The sequence below is a fragment of the Thalassophryne amazonica genome, chromosome 4, assembly GCF_902500255.1.
Source record: "Thalassophryne amazonica chromosome 4, fThaAma1.1, whole genome shotgun sequence".
Taxonomy (NCBI): Eukaryota; Metazoa; Chordata; class Actinopteri; order Batrachoidiformes; family Batrachoididae; genus Thalassophryne; species Thalassophryne amazonica.
Genome location: NC_047106.1, coordinates 76,372,247 through 76,392,668, shown reverse-complemented (window position 1 = coordinate 76,392,668; position 20,422 = coordinate 76,372,247). Strand labels below are relative to the sequence as shown.

The 20,422-nt window shown below is 44.1% G+C and overlaps 1 protein-coding gene across 1 annotated transcript in view; it reads left to right on the top strand.

Annotated features, from left to right (window-relative positions):
- Positions 1-9,869: 9,869 nt before the first annotated feature.
- si (sucrase-isomaltase (alpha-glucosidase)) overlaps positions 9,870-20,422 on the top strand; it is a 309,027-nt gene continuing 298,474 nt past the window's right edge. The window contains exons 1-4 of the mRNA XM_034168783.1: positions 9,870-10,007; positions 10,355-10,475; positions 17,787-17,896; positions 18,109-18,260. Of these exons, the coding sequence (XP_034024674.1) occupies positions 9,870-10,007; positions 10,355-10,475; positions 17,787-17,896; positions 18,109-18,260 (521 nt within the window). The remainder of the gene's footprint in view (positions 10,008-10,354; positions 10,476-17,786; positions 17,897-18,108; positions 18,261-20,422) is intronic.

The following is a 20,422-nucleotide window of genomic DNA, read 5'->3' as shown; positions in this document are numbered from 1 at the left end:
TCCGGAGCCGTACGGGGGTTGTGTGGAGACGTGCGTGGACTTTCTTATGCAATGTTCGCTCGTCTTCGCACAACGTTCCCATCATGTACGCGACTGATGCTAGTAAGATAGCTTATGTGATTAATCTGCTTCGCGATAAGGCACGCGCTTGGGCTACAGCGCTCTGGGAGCAAAATTCACGGCTCCTTCTGATGTATGATGGGTTTGTGAGGGGATTCAGAACAGTGTTCGATCACCCAAATAGAGGAGAAATCGCTTCAGCCGTGCTGCTGTCAATGAGACAGGGGCGCCGGAGCGCAGCTGCTTATGCAGTCGACTTCCGCATCGTGGCTGCGAGGTCCGGCTGGAATAGCACTGCCCTCCATGCTGCCTTCGTAAACGGACTGTCGTTGGTCCTGAAGGAGCACCTGGTGGCTAAGGACGAACCGCGGGATTTGGACGGGCTTATTGATCTCGTTATACGATTAGACAATCGGTTAGAGGAACGCCGTCGGGAGCGAGGCGAAGGACGTGACCGGATACGCGCCGCCCCTCTCCCTTCCGGGTTCGAAAAGGGGCCCACAGCCGCAGCGCTTTGTGGGGCAACAGCTCCCCCTGTTGACGTTGTTAGGGAAACGCACAGGGCCAAAATGGGGAGGCTGATCCGTGGAGAGTGTTTTCTCTGCAGCTCAACAGAGCACACACAGAGAGACTGCCCCAAACGGCCAAAACGTCAACACTCGCCCTTAGAGACTGGGCTAAGGGGGGGTCAAGACATTCAAGTGAGACACACACAAATTGCCACACGACTCCCAGTCACAATCCTGAGCGGGGATTTAACCCTTCAAGCCCGAGCACTGGTGGACACGGGGTCAGAAGGGAATCTGCTAGACAGCAGATGGGCAAAGGAGGTAGGGCTCCCTCTGGTGGCGCTTCCTTCGCCGTTGCAGGTGCGGGCACTAGATGGCACCCTCCTCCCTTTACTCACACACAAGACACAACCATTAACTCTGGTGGTGTCTGGAAACCACCGGGAGGAGATTGAGTTTTTTGTAACTCCTTCTACCTCCCGCGTGATTTTGGGCATCCCATGGATGTTAAAGCACAATCCCCGGATCGATTGGCCGTCTGGGGTGGTGGTTCAGTGGAGCGAAACCTGCCATCGGGGGTGTTTAGGATCCTCGGTTCCTCCCAGTTCCCAGGCTAAGGAGGAGGTCAAAGTCCCTCCCAATCTGACGGCAGTGCCGGTTGAGTACCACGATCTTGCTGACGTCTTCAGCAAGGATCTGGCACTCACCCTTCCCCCGCACCGTCCGTACGATTGTGCCATTGATTTGGTTCCAGGCGCTGAGTTCCCGTCCAGCAGGCTGTACAACCTCTCACGACCTGAGCGCGAATCAATGGAGACCTACATCCGGGACTCATTAGCTGCCGGGCTGATCCGGAACTCCACCTCCCCGATGGGGGCAGGTTTCTTTTTTATGGGCAAGAAAGATGGCGGACTTCGTCCATGTATTGATGACAGGGGGCTGAATGAGATTACGGTTCGCAACCGATACCCGTTGCCATTATTAGATTCCGTGTTCACCCCCCTGCATGGAGCCAAGATCTTTACTAAGCTGGATCTTAGAAATGCGTATCACCTGGTTCGGATCCGGAAGGGAGACGATTGGAAGACGGCATTCAACACCCCATTAGGTCACTTTGAGTACCTGGTCATGCCGTTCGGCCTTACCAACGCCCCCGCGAAGTTCCAAGCCTTGGTTAACGATGTCTTGCGGGACTTCCTGCACCGATTCGTCTTCGTATATCTGGACGATATTCTCATCTTTTCTCCAGATCCTGAGACCCATGTCCAGCATGTACGTCAGGTCCTGCAGCGGTTGTTGGGGAACCGGCTGTTTGTTAAGGGCGAGAAGTGTGAGTTTCACCGCACTTCTTTGTCCTTCCTGGGGTTTAACATCTCCCCCAACTCCGTCGCTCCTGATCCGGCCAAGGTTGTGGCGGTGAGAGACTGGCCCCAACCCACCAGCCGTAGGAAGCTGCAACAGTTCCTCGGCTTTGCGAATTTCTACAGGAGGTTCATTAAGGGCTACAGTCAGGTAGTTAGCCCCCTGACAGCCCTGACCTCTCCAAAAGTCCCCTTCACCTGGTCGGATCGGTGCGATGCCGCGTTCAAGGAGTTGAAACGGCGCTTCTCGTCTGCACCCATTCTGGTGCAGCCCGATCCTAGTCGCCAGTTTGTGGTTGAAGTGGACGCCTCGGACTCAGGGATAGGAGCCGTGCTATCCCAGAGCGGAGAGACCAATAAGGTCCTTCACCCGTGTGCCTATTTCTCCCGCAGGTTGACCCCGGCCGAACGGAACTATGACGTCGGCAATCGAGAACTCCTTGCGGTGAAAGAGGCTCTTGAAGAGTGGAGACATCTGTTGGAGGGAACGTCCGTGCCGTTCACGATTTTCACTGACCACTGGAACCTGGAGTATATCAGGACCGCCAAGCGGCTGAACCCCAGGCAAGCCCGCTGGTCACTGTTCTTCGGCCGTTTTGACTTCCGGATCACCTATCGCCCCGGGACCAAAAACCAGAGATCGGATGCCTTGTCCCGGGTGCATGAAGACGAAGTCAAAACGGAGTCGTCGGATCCACCGGAACCAATCATCCCGGAGTCCGCTATCGTGGCCACCCTCACCTGGGACGTAGAGAAAACCGTCCGGGAGGCCCTGGCACGGACTCCCCCAAACTGCAGGATCGTTACATCGGTCCCTTCAAGATCCTTAAGGTCATCAATCCGGCCGCAGTGAGGCTTCAGCTTCCGGCCTCACTGCGGATCCATCCTGTTTTCCATGTGTCCCGGATAAAGCCGCGTCACACCTCACCCCTCTGTGCTCCGGGTCCGGCACCGCCTCCTGCCCGGATCATCGATGGCAAGCCGGCTTGGACTGTGCACCGGCTCTTGGATGTCCGTAGGATGGGCCGGGGCTTCCAGTATCTGGTTGACTGGGAGGGGTACGGACCCGAAGAACGCTCCTGGGTGAAGAGGAGCTTCATCCTGGACCCGGCCCTCCTGGCCGATTTCTACCGCCGCCACCCGGACAAGCCTGGTCGGGCGCCAGGAGGCGCCCGTTGAGGGGGGGGGTCCTGTTGTGTGGGCCGCTGAAGAGGAGGTACTGCTGGCCCACCACCACCAGAGGGCACCCTGCCTGGAGTGCGCGCTTCAGGCACAAGAGGGCGCTGCCGCCTCACAGGAGCAGCTGGGGTGACAGCTGTCACTTATCACCTACGACAGCTGTCACCAATCATCTGATCTTCAGTGGTATATCAGCAAGACGACATCTCCACCTCTTTGCCGAGATATCGCTCTACCGAGGAGCAGTACCAGATCCGACAAGCGGAGGCAGTGGCCACCTGGGAGTTCGGGACTTGGCGGCTTCAGTATTCCCGGGGTTCGGTGGCGGAGGAAATCGTGTGGTTCCGGTTCTGCTTTGGACAGACATCTTTTATCTTCGAGCCTGCCCATGCGACACATTTTTGTGAATTGACTTCATTGACTATTATTGTAATCTGCTGTGTTTGTTGTGCTTATTCACAACAGTAAAGTGTTGTTATTTGACTTCCTCCATTGTCCGTTCATTTGCGCCCCCTGTTGTGGTTCCGTGTTCCTACACTTTCACAACAATGACGAAGAGAGGCCACAACATTTCCAAATTATGACAACACTACACTACAAAAAAGAGGAAAAAAAATCAAAAAATGCTGTTGTTTTACAGAAAAATAACTGGCAGCTGTGGTTGCCCGAATAAATCTATAAAAAATTACAATAAAATATCAAATTTCCTTTACAGAAATATTGTAAGTATTACAGTATAAACTGCAGTAATATGCAATATATATATATATATATATATATATATATATATTACAAGGAAAATGTGTTAGGGGAGGTGTTGGGAGATTTTGTTTTGGATGCACATTAAATGGTTGCACCATGATTCTGTCACATTGCAGAAATTATTGTGAAAATGTAATGAAATGTAGATTCCATTTTATATTTATATATATATATATATATATATATATATATATATATATATATATATATATATATATATATATATATATATATATATATATTTATATATATATATACATATATATACAGCCTACTCAATTCTCAGCAGACATGATTTCTTCAGAACTACTTCTGTAACATACTGTGGGACCATTATTGTAGTAAAAGTATTTGCAAATGTGTATTTTGATCTGTGTGTGTGTAACCAGATCCACAAATGTGTCACCAGATCCACAAATGTGTAACCACATCCACAAAAGTGTAAAAAAAAAATCTGTGTGTAACCCAAAGAGGTTATATATGAGTATTAGAGTCCGCACTCCCAATGCTGCCCACAAAAGTCAACGTTCCTTCATGGACAGTGACATGACGCCTCCTAACCCAGCAAAATATTGACCAAGTTCCTGGATGTTAATGTATTTTCAATGGGGATTTGTGACTGAACACACTCATAAAAACATTCGCAAAATATGTGTTAAAATGCCATTCTGACCTTGATGTCAAGCCAGTAAATGAATTAACATTAAATTATGTCAGGAAAGTATTAAACGTATACCCCTGTCACACATAGCCACAATCATGCAGAGTGGCGTCAGACTTATGAATTTGCACACATCTGAAACGTGTCGGATTTCAGTTCCAAAACGTTCTGACAGTCATCTGCGGAAGTAGACATAAGTTGGTCAAAATCGGCGGGCGGCCCAGAGTGTGATACACATGTTCAAAACTCTCCGGGCACCATCAAGATGGGACACCCATCCAATGGAGGTCCATGTGTAATCTGACGACCATCTGATCTCAATTTACATATTCTGATGGCATCAAAACAGCATCTGAAATAATCTGATCGCAGCTGATTGAGCTCTGAGATCAGTTGGTCACAGCGAAGCCTGCCATGTTTGTCCACTTCCCGGCCAGGGAGGGCGAAGGAAATGTTATGTAATAACATGTATGTGGCACTGTTCACACGTCAGAGGCTCAGTGCAGCACCCTGCAACGCACCTGAACGGGATGTCACCACGGTAATGCATGTATTATTACATGTACACCTCCTATGTTTGCCCTAAACATGACAACATAAATAAACATGTAACTCACCTCCAGTACATCGCGCACCACAGTGGAGCGCAGACAGCTGGTCAAATCCCTTTCACCCGGCTGTGCTGTGCGCTCTCTGGGTCGACAGTTCCTGTACTCACGTGCACACATGGAGTGGCTGTACAGCATTTGTGAACACACATACACTTGAGCGAACATTTCGGCCACACACTTGCACACTACTTTGATCACTTGTTCTACACACACAGGCACACGTGGCTCATTCAGCCATTGTGAACACACACAGCTGAGTGGACACACACTCATCACTCGGATCACCTGTTCTATGCACGTATATATGTGCACTCCATCATGTGAGACACACACTGATGAGACGTCAGTTTAATACTCGGAATGTGAGATTTGATTGTGTGGGTGAGTGACTGAGTGACACCACAGTCAAAGCCTGAAAAAGTCCTTGTTTTGGTCCAGTCTTTGGCGGGGCTTAGGTTTCAGCCAGGTATCAGTTTCCTGGTGCCAAATTCTTGCAATATGTTTTACAGACATTATATTTGATAAATTACCGAGCCATATCATTGGCTAAAAGTATCCTTTAGGGATTCCATGACTCTAGATTTGTTAAAATCTAAATTTATGTCATGGCTGTTGACTGAAGGTCCACTAATGTCTGATGTTGTCATGAATAATTAATTGATGTTGAAACCACTGGAGAATGAAATTTTGCATTGTGTGCAATTTCTCTAGTCACATTCACATAAGCCTATAACATCTAGGCTGGGTGTCTGGGTGTCTTGATGGCTTTCATCACTCTTCTCCTTGCAAAGTCACTCAGTTTTTGAAAACCGTCTACTCCATGCAGAGTAGACAGTTTTGACTGTATACAGTAGACAGTAGACAAACAGTATGGCACTATAGAGTGCCATACTGTTTGTCTTTTTTCATAATTAAGGGCCCCTTCACACATAACATGATTGAATACAACTGGCATATGAAAGAGGACTTGGATGCCACTTGTGACAAATCGGAGCCATCTCAAATGCCTCGTACAGCTATATTGCCACAACCATTCGTGCACAGCAGTGGCCAGAAGACAGTGAATGCCCTGCGAGTACCCATTTGACTCCTCTCTCAGCAGGTGTCAGCCAAATTCCAGGTGTCGCACATGAACATCCATCACCTCCCTCTGGACACTTAGAAAAGGCGTGGCTATTCATGCTCCCAGCACGAGAGTAGAGAGCAGGCGACCACATTCGAGTGTCGCTGTGAAAATTGTTTAAGTGCAACACGAGTGTGGCATAACCTAGCAACACACATGTCCGTGATAGTGTCAACCCCCCCCCCACACACACACAAATGGCTTGCGGAGTGTGTTGTCATCATCACCTCCCCTCAACACATGGCTTGCGGAGTATGTTGCCCACCCCCCGCCCCACACACCATGAATCCAACATTGTCAGCTGTGTGTGAGGGTCCCAGAATCTGTTTGCTGTCCAGCTCAGTGCACTGCTGAAACAGCTGACCACTGTGGACTGCAACTCAGCTGGTGAACACGCAGTGCACATGTGTAGCGGGCGCGCATGCCTTCATGAGGACCGGCCAGCGTCTGAGCATGTGACACAGTGTGAAGCTGACCGGGCAGGCTAATGTCATGTCCACCATGTAAATTGTAGTTTACAGGACAGACAGAAAGAGTGGAGATTAAATAAAACAAATAAGAGTAAAGGCATGAACTCATTCATGTGTGATCGCATTGCTCATACGCTTTGCTGTGGACATACAGCACCTGTGAGCTGACCACCGACTGTCAGCTGGATGTGACCATGCACGCAAGGTGATAAATTACAAGCACAAGACATCAGACAGATGCAAGACAAACGAATAACAATGCATACATAAAATAGCAATCACAGTATAAAGGTACAGAGATTGAGCCTTTTTTCTATGAACTGCCAAGCTCCACAGACAAAGGTGGGCATGTCGCTGCAACCTGCAGCTGTTCAGATATCTGTGCTTGCATGTCACAGCTGGGGAACACCTGTAGTGGCTTGTAGGATATGACCTCGCATAACTACACCGTGAGGTGTGGACAACGGCATGCTGACCTCATGTGGAAATAAATTAAAGCACATATCTCTTTAGCTGACCACCGTGTCAATGTTAAACGGGGCAATACACAATAATAAGAATAAGGGTATTTAAACTCTTGATCAGGGTCATTTGGGTAGTTTATGTTGTCATTCTGATGTAAATAGAGTAAAGACATTTGTTTGACAAAAAAATGGCTTCAACTAAGCACTAACCATGAGTGAATAAAAAAAGTTTTTGTGTTATTCATATTCTTTGAAAAATGGCCACCCCCCCAAAAAAAAAATACAAATCATGCCAGGGTATGTAAACTTTTGAACATAACTGTAGTCTTGCTCTAATGTGTGATGGTTCTGCCCACTGGCCCGTTTGGCCATGTTTTTGTGTTCTTGTTTATTTTGGGTTGTTCATCTGTCATTGTTCCCTAGTCTCCTTGTGGGTGTGTCTCCTCTTGTCTGTCATGTCTCTCCTGTTACTCACTCATTGTTTGTGTGTGTCGTCGTCACCCTCCTCCAGGGTATGTAAACCTTTGAGCACAATTGTATGTGTACGTGCACTGATTCTTCCAGGTAAATTAGGTATTCATTGTGACATGTTCTCATAAAATATACAGTGACTTGCAAAAGTATTCAGTCCCTTGGTATTTCACAAATTTTAATTTGTTTATGGCATTTCAAATACAAAAAGTAAACAAGGTTTCTCAATATAAAAATTTCTAAAATTATCTTCCTTAAACTCAAACTGAAAGTAAATCTCTACAACCTGACATAAATTAATTAAAAATATAAAAGCCAAGATGATGGGTTGCATAGGTAATGGCCCCCTTTGCTATAATACCTGTAAATAATCAGTTTTATTGCCAGTTTTCTTTAGACAAGTCAGGGTTTGGATACATGAACATTTCCAAGTCACTGGATATGTCTTGGACTTTATTTACATCAATTATCAAGAAATACAAACAGTATGTCACTCTATGGTAAATCTATGTAGAGTAAACAGTTCTCAAAAACTGAGTGATTGTGCAAAAAGGAGAAGAGTGAGCAAAGCCACCAAGACACCTAGATAACCCATAAGAAGTTATAGGCTTCTGTGGCTGTGATTGAAGAAATTGTGCACAGTGCAAATTCTGTGTTTTGTATCTCCAGTTATAAAGCTTCATGATGAAGTGGTATAGACGAGGGTGTTCTTTCACTAAAACATCAAATCTAGGCTTGCATCTCAGACCTTCTGGCAAATTGTAGGTGAACTTTCAGGTCTAGTTTTTAAGAAAATCCTACTCTGCTCCACTTCATCATGAAACATAATACCAAGGGGCTGAATACTGTTGCAAGCCACTGTAAATATAAATCTGTTTATAGAATTTTGTTTTCATTTCATTAATTGAACTACTGACCTCACAAGGTTTGAACATCTAAGGACAGCTGGTGGTAATGATCAGTTCATCGCTAAGGGCCCCTTCACACATGTGAATACTTACAACTCAGGGTGACTCACAACGGTAGAGCTCGTAAGAGCAACGGGCAGGTGTGCACGATGCCAGTGCGATGGTTCATGCATACAACAGTCTCTTTCGAGCAGACACACAGTGCGAGCAGCTGCACTGTGTTCCACGGGATGAGGTACACCACATCGCACTGCTGATGTGGAGGAAAATAAAATAAAAAACAGTTTTATAATTAGTGATTATCACTGCGTTGATATAAATAATACATAAAAGGGAAAGCAATATCAGAAGCCTGCACTTAAATAACCCTGGTTAAAAAAATAAAAAAAATGCCACGGGATTCACCCCCGCACACTCTGATTACCAGATGGAAACTTTACCACTGTGCTACAATCACTGTCTTGTAACAGGAGCGTGAAATGCCAAAAATCAACAAGCAGATAAACGTGTTTTCTAAAAAAAGAAAAAAGCACTGTGTTAAGTGGTGTATTTGTCACACTGTTGGCTTGTCCTGGTCCTGCGGCGCACCGCTCACAGCCCTCATGGCCCAACATGCGTGTTCTGTCAGACGTGACATCCAGATCAATCACCTGCTGCGTGTCCAAATGGACTGACAGTCTGTTTCTCCTCCCATCGCAAAAGCAATATATGTTTTTATGTATTTCCACACAAGTACACACACAAGCGTGTCCATCAAAACACGTGACATGACCAGGACCGGAGACGTCTCAACAGCTGTGGACAACCAGCCACGCCCCTGTCCTTTCAGTGCACAGACCAAGATGTCACTCTGTGATCAGATGAGAGATGCCTCGCCTGCAGGGGGGGGTGACCCACACGTAGACATGTTTTGTGGGGGGAGCTGACACTCTGGCACGCCACCTGTGCACTCAGCAACTTCACAGTCATGGGGCACAAATTTCACATCCACCTGGACGGTGATTGTCTGCTGACTGTTTTCGTGATGATAGTGTGAATGGCCACACATGTTCATGAGTGTCAGTTGGAATTTGGCTGACAACTGCCGCAAGAGGGTTCAATGGGCTCGCTTAGCGCACACTCTGTCTTTCAGCCCCTGGTGTGTGCAAATAGTTGCAGCAACAGGTGTATGAGGCATTAGAAGCAGCTACGATTCTACACGTTTTGCATACTGCTTCATGCGCACTTTATGCGCAAATCAACCAAATTCACATTATGTGTGAAGGGGCCCTAATTGATAACAGTCTGAACATGCAGTACCCTTCCAGGAATTTTATGTTGGATTGTTTTTTCTTCTTTTTTATAGATACAAGTGAATTTGTTCCTCAGTGTCCAAATATCCCTCAGGCTGAAAGAGTCGATTGTTTTCCTGATGCTGGCGCCTCAAAGGTACCAAACACGATATATTCCAAGAACCCATTTACATATATAATCATGTCATTGTCTGACTCAAGACTCCCCCCCCACTCCCATTTCAATCTTTCAATGTTGAGACCCCAAATTGCAATCTTTCAATAGAGAATGTTTGAATTGTTCTTGATGGTGAGGGTGATAATGTTCATGGTAAGGTTTCTAAGAATTGCTGTGCTCTTTTATATGGGGGGTTATTTGAGAGATTGTCATAGTGATGCAATGGGTAAGGAAAGCTACAATATTATCATGATGTTAATACGTCAATGTGGTTAATGATACTAAAAGAAAAACATGCTTTGGTAATTTACATTTCACTTCTACAGATACAGTGTGAAAAACGCGGATGTTGTTGGGTCCCACTCAATGAAAGAAGCATCCCTTGGTGCTTCTTTCCAACCAACCATGGATATATTGTGGAGTCAATGGAGAGGCAAGATCCTTCTGGTAAAAAAAAAAAAAATTCCTCTCTGCTGTCTTTTTCCATTTGAGGCTCCCCATCTGGTGTAAATATTTGGTTTTCCATTTTGCATACATTCTCTTTGTGTTTCTCTGTATTCTGATCCTCTTTCTTAAGCATTTTATTTTCTGCTCTCATGTGCTTTGTTTAATGATTTTGTTTTTTGTTTTTTTTTGTATAATATAGGGTGTGTAATAAAGAAGATGAACTTTGCAGCATGTAGCCTTTTCTGTTTTTTGCTTGAGGTCACTGCCTTATACAAAGTCATGTATTCTGCAAAGAAAGAACTACTGAACATTTTATATCAGGTCTGCAACAAGCACTTGCAGGCTGAGTGTTGGTATTGAATAAAAATGTTGTTGGGGTAAACCAAAAATGGCCAAATTGATAAAATGGGAAATATGTAGAAACACTATCAGAAACAATCATTTGTCTGTGCTTAAGGGACCCTTCACACATAACATGAAACCGGAAGTAAATCAGCGAACCAAACATGAAATGGGGAACCACGAAACATTCCACCTGCTTTCGTGAGGGACGCACATTCAGACAGGCATGCACAACACACCGGCAATGGTTTTGTGCATGCTTGTGCACGTGCACGAACACAGTGCGAGCAGCTGGAACATGTTGAACCACATTGCGCCTCCGCTGTGAAGAAAAAATAACAAACCCACACACCATAAAAAACACACCATTTTATTGAATCCCTCTTATCGAATGGACAATACAAGTATGAGCCTTCTGTTCCTCTGTTGATGACTCATGGTCATGGACATACAATCATCAAATGACATGAATGAAGCAGTGTGCTCTTATCATGTCCACATCTGCTGGCCTGGCATGTTCAGTTGGCCCCAGGTGCATGCCGGCCCAACACGTGTGTCCTGTGGGTGGCACGGCACAGGACAGACACCACATCATGTGGAAAGTGCTCACATCAAATAAAAAATAAATGCCACTCGTGGGATTCAAACCTGAAATTTACAAAAGCTCTGATTAACAGATGGAAACTTTACCACTGCGCTACAATCAGTGTCTTATAACAGGAGCGTGAAATGCCTAAAATCAACAAGGAGATAACCATACTTTTAAAAAAATGAAATTAGAGGATGTAGACAGAGAGAAAGTTTTTGTCTGCAAAAAAGTAGCATAATAACTGACAAAACGGTGTTTGTTACAGTGTATTTTTGGTGATACATGACTGAAAGTGGTGTATTTGTCACACTGTTGGCTTGTCGTCATGCGGTGCGCCACACACAGGACACGTGTGTCCTGTCAGACAGACATGACATTCAGATCACCCGCTGTGTATTCACATGATCTGACGCTCCTTTTCACCTGGGACAGCCTGTCAATGTACGCGCCATGCAGTCGCTGAAGCCCGTCGCAACAGCGATATATGTTTTTATGTACGGGGGAGGTGATGGTGGTTAAGGCGTTGGGCATGAGACCAGAAGATCCTCGGTTCAAATCCCAGCCTGACTGGAAAATCACTAAGGGCCCTTGGGCAAGGTCTTTAATCCCCTATTGCTCCCAGTGTGTCGTGAGCTCCTTGTATGGCAGCACCCTCACATCGGGGTGAATGTGAGGCATCATTTGTAAAGCACATTGAGCATCTGATGCAGATGGAAAAGTGCTATATAAATGCAGTCCATTCACCATTTATGTATGTCCACGTGAGGACAGCAAGCAGACACACAAGTGTCACAGTGGACAGTTGTAAGGCCATGTCCATCAAAACACAGTACGTGTTTCCCAGCCGTGACGTGCAGAACCAGAGATCTCAACAGCTGCTGAGACCTTTGATCTCAGTCCTTGATCCACTGGCAGTGCACACACTAACGTGTCACTCTGTTTCTGTGTTATGTGATCATTTTATCATTTATGTTTTATGTAATTGTGTATGTAAGTTATTGTAGTATTTATTAATATACCTGTCCTGGATGTGGTCTCTGTGTTTTTAATGCGGCACATCGTGTGCACTGTCATGTCACTGTCATTTCCAGCTGTCAGTTAGTCTCTGATCAGTGATCAGCTGGGAGGCGGCTTGCTGTGCTGTGAGTGCTCAGACGTGGCTGGCCGCTCCCCATCTATACATCCATATCAGCAGTTCATGCAAGTGTACTGTGTCATCAAGTGGTCATCTCCCCACTATTTTCGTGCTGACACCACAAATGGTCCCAAATTTCCGAAGTGCTCTGAGAGCAGTGTTGGATGGTCGTGTGTGGCACCTGGAATTTGGCTGAAACCTGCTGCAAGGGGGATCGAATGGGCTCTCACAGGGCACCCTCTGTCTTTTGGCCACAGGTGTGCACAAATAGGTGTACCAACAGGTGTACGAGGCTTTAGAAGTAGCTCTGATTTTTCACGACTGGCATGCAATTCCTCCATCATATGCTAGTCAGCCCTAACAGGAGTCAGGGAGAAGTTTTACACAGTCCAGTGCAAAGCTTTCCAAGATATATTGGCTTCAGGCATTTTATACATTTGGTGTAAAGGCCTTGGTGCACTGTTTGCTTCAAGGATTAGCTGTGGTGTGGTTACAGTACGGTGTCGGCAATGTCCCTGGTTTGATTAATGAGCTGGCCTCTGTTGAATTATTAACTGAACCCTCCAAAATCAAGAACTTTCTGAACAAAAATGTAACCTCAATTCAGGTTCTATTTTTACCTGAGCCCAAAATATGTCTGTCTGCATTGCGAGGACTTTGCCTCCATCCATCCATCTGCCTGCTTGTCTGTCTGTCTGTCCGTCTGTCTGTCTATGCTCAGCATAAGTCCAGTCCTATTACTTCCAGGGCCTTCTAACTGACAGGGAACATTCTTGGGAAATAGACCTTGGTGAAGGTTAGCCATCTTTGAACTTGTCCAAAGTCTGTGCTCAGCATAAGTCCAGTCCTGTTGGGCAGCCAACATGGACGCTGTTTATAAGAAGGGCCAGAGCAGAATGTATTTTCTCAGAAGGCTGGCCTCGTTCAGAGTCTGCCCTAAGTTAGTGCACCTGTTTTATCTGGCTATTGTGTCCAGTGTTGCTTTTTTATGCCGCCGTGTGTTGGGGGGGCAGTACTTTTAAGAAGGACATTCATTGACTCATTAAGAGGGCCGGTTCTGTAGTGGGTCTGGGCTTGGACTCTGTGGAGACAGTGGTGGAGCAGAGAACACTCACAAACACCCATGCCATCCTGTCTAATGAGAGTCACCCGCTGAACTCTGTCTTCTCCATCCAGAGAAGTTCAGTAAGCTCGAGATTTTGGTCATTGAGATGTTCTACAGAGAGACTGAGGAACTCATTTGTTCCGCATGCCATTAGGCTGCTTAATGAGGCCTCTGCTGGGAGGGGCAGGAGGGAGAATGTGTTTTTGGCAGCTAGTTTTTAGTTATTATTTATTTATTTCTGTGGTGGGCTTTGTTCCTTCCATTTTATTGTATCTTTTAATTCTATTTATCCTTGGAGCACAGATAATGCACAATTTCCCTTGGGATTAATAAAGTATTTGTCTGTCTGTCTCAGTCCTCTTAGAATCAGAATCAGAATCAGAATCACTTTTATTGTCATTGTAATTTACATTGCAACGAGATTTGAGTGCAACTCCAAAATGTGCTTTTCCGAGGTGCGAGTAATTGTTAGCCAAATAAAAGATAAAGTAATTTAACAAAATACATTTTTAAATATATGTACAACTAAAATAAAATGTGGACAAAAGTAAAATATAAAACGAGAATTATGTACAACTGTGGAATGATACTGCATGGGAAAATATTGATCATAGGTACAGATATTGCACAAGAACTTTGAAAAGTGCAGATTAATGTGGTTTGTTATTCAGTGCAGTGATCGCTCTGGGGAGAAAGCTGTCCCTGAGTGTATTTGTCCTAGTTTTGATTGGCCGGAGGGTAGTAGGTCACACAGGTGGTTGTTGGGGTGGAATATGTCTTTGATGATGCTGGCAGCTCTGCTGAGGTAGTGAGAGCTGGCAATGTCCTCCAGGCTGGGCAGAGAGCAGCCAGTGATCCCCTGGGCCATTTTGATCACCCTCTGCAGCGCTCTCCTGTCTGCTGCTGAGCACCCCCCGTACCACGATGTAATACAGTACATCAGGATGTTCTCGATGGTGGCTCTGTAGAACAACACCAGCAACTTCTCCTCCAGATTGTTCCTCCTGAGCACCGTCAGGAAGTGGAGTCGCTGCTGGGCTTTCTTCACCACCACTGTGATGTTGGCAGTGCAGGAGAGGCTGTCAGAGAGCTGCACTCCCAGGAACCTGATGGAGCTGACCCTTTCACTCAGTCCCCATGGATGTAGAGAGGGGCTGGGTCAGCCCTGCCCTTCCTGAAGTCCAGGTTTATTTCTTTTGTTTTCATGATGTTCAGCAGCAGGTTGTTAGCCAACACCACGCTGTCAGTTGGTTGACTTCGTCTCTGTAATCAGACTCATCCCCCCCTGAGATGAGCCCAATCACGGTGGTATCATCCGCAAACTTTATGATGGTGTTTGAGAGATGGGTCAGAGAGCAGTCGTGAGTGTAAAGGGTGAACGGGGGGGGGGGGGGGGGGGGGGGGCAATACACAGCCTTGAGGGGAGCCGGTGCTGAGTGTGATGGTGGAGGAAAGGTGGGGGCCAAGTGTCACGGACTGTGGGCGGTTCATGAGGAAGTCCTTGATCCACTGGCAGATGGGGGTGGAGATGCCCAGATGTGTCAATCTCTGGACCAGGATCTCTGAGATGATGTGGTTGAAGGCTGAGTTGAAGTCCAGGAAGAGCATCCTTACATAGCTCAGGGCAATGCCAGGGCCTTCAAATTGGGAAATAGACGTTGAACAAGTTCAAAGAGGTGAAAAGGTCACATTCAGTTTCCTACAACCAACAGCATGAATCATGCAAATCCGTTTTTATTTTTTTGATGTTTTTTTGGTTGTTGTTTTTTTTCGGCGGGGGGGGGGGGTGTCAAGATTCTGGGAAGGACACGGTCATAGCCCATCAGAATTGAGAGGCACTGTGACATCCATGGCTGGTCTCTCTCTGGCTGCTAATCCAACATGGTAGAATCAGCTCCGAAACCGCTGCGTTTCTGTATAAATCTAACATGTTTCTCATATATTATGTAAAAGCTAGTGAGAAATAAAGAATTGTAAAGCTGAAAACACTGCTGTTGTAACCTAATAACACCTCTGGAGCTATTTACAAGACAACTCGCGGACATCAGCATGCATGCGCATCACATGCAGTCAAAAGTAATTTCCAGTCTTTTCGAAAGCTCATGTATGCGCGCACATGCCCTCCTGCAGGTGCCAAGTAAATAAAATATTGTTTATGATTGATTGACTGATTGAGTTTACCTGCAACATCTGAGGGTATTTTAGATTTTCCTTTAAACTTATTTTTGTCAGAAAGAAAATGTTGGATTTTCAATTTCTGGCCTCCCTCCCTGATTAAAATATAAATTAAATATACATTAAATTTTCAATGTTAAATTTAAATGGCAACAAAATCTGTCATCTGTATCCAGTGATGCCGGTAACGTGTTACTTAGTAACGCGTTACTCTAATCTGACCACTTTTTTTAGTAACGAGTAATCTAACGTGTTAATCTTTCCAAATCAGTAATCAGATTAAAGTTACTTCTCCATGTCACTGTGCGTTACTATTATTTTTCATTGTGGGTCGATAACAGCATTAAACTTGGTCCGTGGGCAGGAGGTCGGGGTTCGACTGAACTGCCCACTTTAACTGAGCTGTGAGCTTTTCATCCGCGTTTTTTTGCAGCTGCTCGACTCGTCCTCACCTCTTAAAGCGCGGTGATCAGCACACCTGCACTGAGCTTTACAAAGACATTTTTATACGTTTTTTCCTCCTTTATTTAGAATTCTGAGCTGAGCCGCTCCGTATCTGCACGTTAAAAACAGCTGATCCTCCGCGACGCGTCAACAACTAACACTATTTTCCACTCAAATGCACCTAAACTCTCTTTCTGAGGACTACATGATGTGAAAACGCAATAAAACTTTCTTACCTGTAAATCTGGTCCTGTTCTCTGCATAAATAAATGTTATCCATTCTTTGTACTCAAACGCCAAAGCAGGGGCGAATCCAGATGGAATGGGGGCGTGGGGCAAGGATGTGCCCCCCCCTCACAACACCCCTAGATTAAAGGTCCAGTTTTGAAGCCGTTTTGTACTACAACTACTAATACTGCTTAAAATAATAATAATTTCGACAAGTAAAATGTTTAGAGAATTTAAATGTTAGAAAAATGTTAGAATTTAATAGTTACATTTATAAACAATGTAGGTTTGAAATTGCAAGTTTTATTGTTACAGTGCTGTCAATAGTTAAATATGAGGTCAAGAAAGAGGTCTTTATTTTACTTTTTATAAAACAAGTATTTGTTTTCATTGAAGTCAAGAAAGGGTGACTATAAAGTGAGTTTTGGCAAAACAGGTATCATTGTCATGTTGACATGGGTTGTTGTCGGCAGCTGGGGAAAGTAACTAAAAAAGTAACTAGTAATCTAACTTAGTTACTTTTACAATTGAGTAATCAGTAAAGTAACTAAGTTACTTTTTCAAGGAGTAATCAGTAATTGGATTACTTTTTCAAAGTAACTGTGGCAACACTGTCTGTATCAGATCTGGATCAAACCTTGTCAGTCGATAAAGGCAACCATCCTGCATAACAATCTCAAATATGAAATAAATTTAATCTTTTTTGACAGAGTTGTGAATTTTTGTTAAAATCAGGGATTTTTCCATTTTTTCAAGATTTTCCTGATGTTGACCTTTGACCTATGACCTTGACAATTGAATTAGTTCTTGCCTATCAGGATATGAATCTTCAGTAAAAAATAAATAAATAAATAACCATAATGATATGTGAAAAATTGTGGGCAGAGAACCAGACAATCAGACATACAGGGGCAAAAAAATAACGTCCTCCAACTTTGTTGGCGGAGGTAGAAAAATGGCACCATTCACAAACATAGTTGAAAAAATTCACCCACACACATTTTCTAATTTTTCAAATCTATCTCTAAACCAAAGAAACAAACAAAACATGCTCTAATTGAGTTGTTGTTTGGTATTTTTCATTTCTCAGTAAAGGTATTTTTAGCATCCCCTTGCCCTTCTTTTAGCAGTTCTGTGTAATGATGTTGGGATGAAACATCTCATGGATGATTTCATAAAAAGAAAAGATCAGTGCATGCTTAGAAATCATTTTCAGACATTTTAAATATTTTGATGCCCTGAAAAAATGTTGCAAGCAATAAAGACTTTTTCTGTCATGGTTGTGCATTGCAGTGTTGAATGGTCGTCTGAAGAGAATGACTTCTCCTTCTTTATTTGGTGCGGACATAGAGGAGTTGTCTTTTCATGCACAGATGCAGTCAAACAATCGTCTCAGGATTAAGGTATGCTTCCAAACACAGTACCTTTCACAACATACCCCTTTTTTATTTTGTTTTTTAACATCTATTGAAAATGTATCTGGTTTCATTTCAAAGGTTTTTCAAGGAGTATTTTCAAATGGTTTCCAGAACAAATGAAAACCAAAGCAGTTCAGTTCAGCCATATGAGGTATGATGTTACAAAATTTCCAGTATGGTTGTGTTCTCTTCCTCAGATCACTGATGCTCACAAGAAAAGGTTTGAAGTCCCCCATGAGCATGTCAGCATCAGCAAAGCGCAACAATCCAGCCCCATTGGCAACACGCTAGAGGTTGCACACAAGCCATTTGGCCTTATTGTGCGCCGGAAGGAGAACAAAAAAGTTCTGTAAGTATTGTATGTGTGCGTGTGTGTGTGTGTGTGTGTGTGTTTAATAGTGATGCTTGTTTACAAAAACCTTCAAACACTTTGCTGCATACAAAATGGTTAACAGAAAATCTGAGGCCCAGTGATGCTCCAGCCTTAACCCTTTAATGGTCAACTCAACCATTTGGTAGAGCATAGTCATATCCACTACATTCTATTGAAAAAGTGAGGGTTACAGGAGTGACAGATGATATAAGTGTCACCATGCTGTCACCATAAGTGAAAAGTGTATCGTGTTTGATGCCGTCCCTGTGTTGTTTTATCTGAAAAATAAGAGCGCCTACTAGTGGCAGAGCTCCAAAAATACAAAAAGCTCTCGCTTGTCTTTCATTATTTCTTGCAGCTCTCCACAAAATGATTTGTTACACAGCTTTAAGATGTTTGAACATATCTTTTTCACATGCCGATTATCTACATATTAAAATTGTGTGTGGGTGCATAAGTTTATTTTTAAGTTCAATGTAAGTACATAATTGTAAATATGTCAAAAATGCATGCATGACACAAGGAAGTGAAAACGCTTATTCCCATTGTGGTCCATTTAGAAATCAAATGACAAAATAGAAGTAATAATACAATAAAATATCAACAATACTGATAATAATAATAAAAATAATGATAATATTAATGTATGTATGTGATAACAAGAACCTAAACCATTTACAAATACATTAAGACAGTAAATTAACATAAAATAATTACGTAGATCATGCTGGTAGCGTGTTACTGACTCACTGCCATCCTCCATACGGAGAATATCTCTGCTTCCTCTCTGTCTTTTCCACCAGCTTGTCTGCTTAAGACACTCTTAGGCTTCTTAAAAGTCCTCCTCACTACTCTTACCAGTTTGACACCTTAGGAGCTCTCTTAAAGCCTAAGGTGCTTTACAGACAACTTTCATCTTACCAAGTGAAAATTCTAAGAAATATCTAAGAATTCGAGAAATTCTAAGATTTTTCTTAGACTAATGTCACTAGGAGCTATTTTTAGCCTTAGGCTGCTTGGTGCATACGGGTCCTGGATCTTAGCATTCATCCAGTACAACCACAAATCCAGATACTCCACTATTCATTCACTGATTCAGCAAAGATCACAGCATTGTAAAGAAAGTTAGGGTCAGCGAACCTTTCATCACTGACAATACCACACCAGTGCCTTGACCTAAGCCAACACTCACTCCATGTAAGCAGTGAAACCAGTCAGGAGCCCTGATGAAAACAACACACATAAAAAATGGTGATATATAGCACTAAAGGCAGTTCTTTACCTCATAATCATTGAGGGAATCACCTTTAGTATTTTATAGCACCAAAATTGGTCCAAAAGGGAACTGGTTTGGTGTTAGGTACCATCTTTAGGTGCCATATTGCAGCACAAGTGGTGCTATATGTCACCAAAAGTGGTTCCCCTACAACTATGAGCATTGGAGACATACAACATCATGAACTAGCTGCTCTACAAGGAATTCTGTCAACTTCTGAAATCTTCCATGATCCTTGAAGAGGCAGTCACTTTGGTTGTTGTAGACAGCTGACTCGTTGAAATTGTAATATGGTGAGTAAAAATCAAAATAAATCTATACTGAAGAAAAGTGTCAAAGTATCCTTGAGCAACACACTGAACCACTAAACGTTTGTTGCTGCACATGGATATTATAATTAATATGAGCAAAGCGTCGCGCAGCGGCGTGAAGCTCACTCATGGTACAGGGCGTCCTAAACAGGAAGTGCCAAAAATTCTAATCCACAGTAAAACAGGAAATGTTCAAATGTCAAACACTTCCTGGAATGACAGACAAGATTAAATGGAATCTCGCGGGAACTCAGTGGCAAGCTTACTCGTACACTCAAACAGTGAAATTCTCAGTCACAGTGAAACAGGAAATGTCCGATGTTGAACACTTCCTGGTATGAGTGGAGCTAGAGTGGAGGCCGGGGTTTGACTGGACTCCCCTGAAATCTGATTGGACACAGATGACTGACATGTCACGGCACCACAAGTCTGGTTGAAAGACCTGCATTTTCAAATTAGTGAGTCACATTGACTGCTAGGTTCCTCCTGTCCAGTAGTTTGTGCTGTGTACCACAAAATGTGTAATCCACCTTAGTAGAAGAAGAAAAATG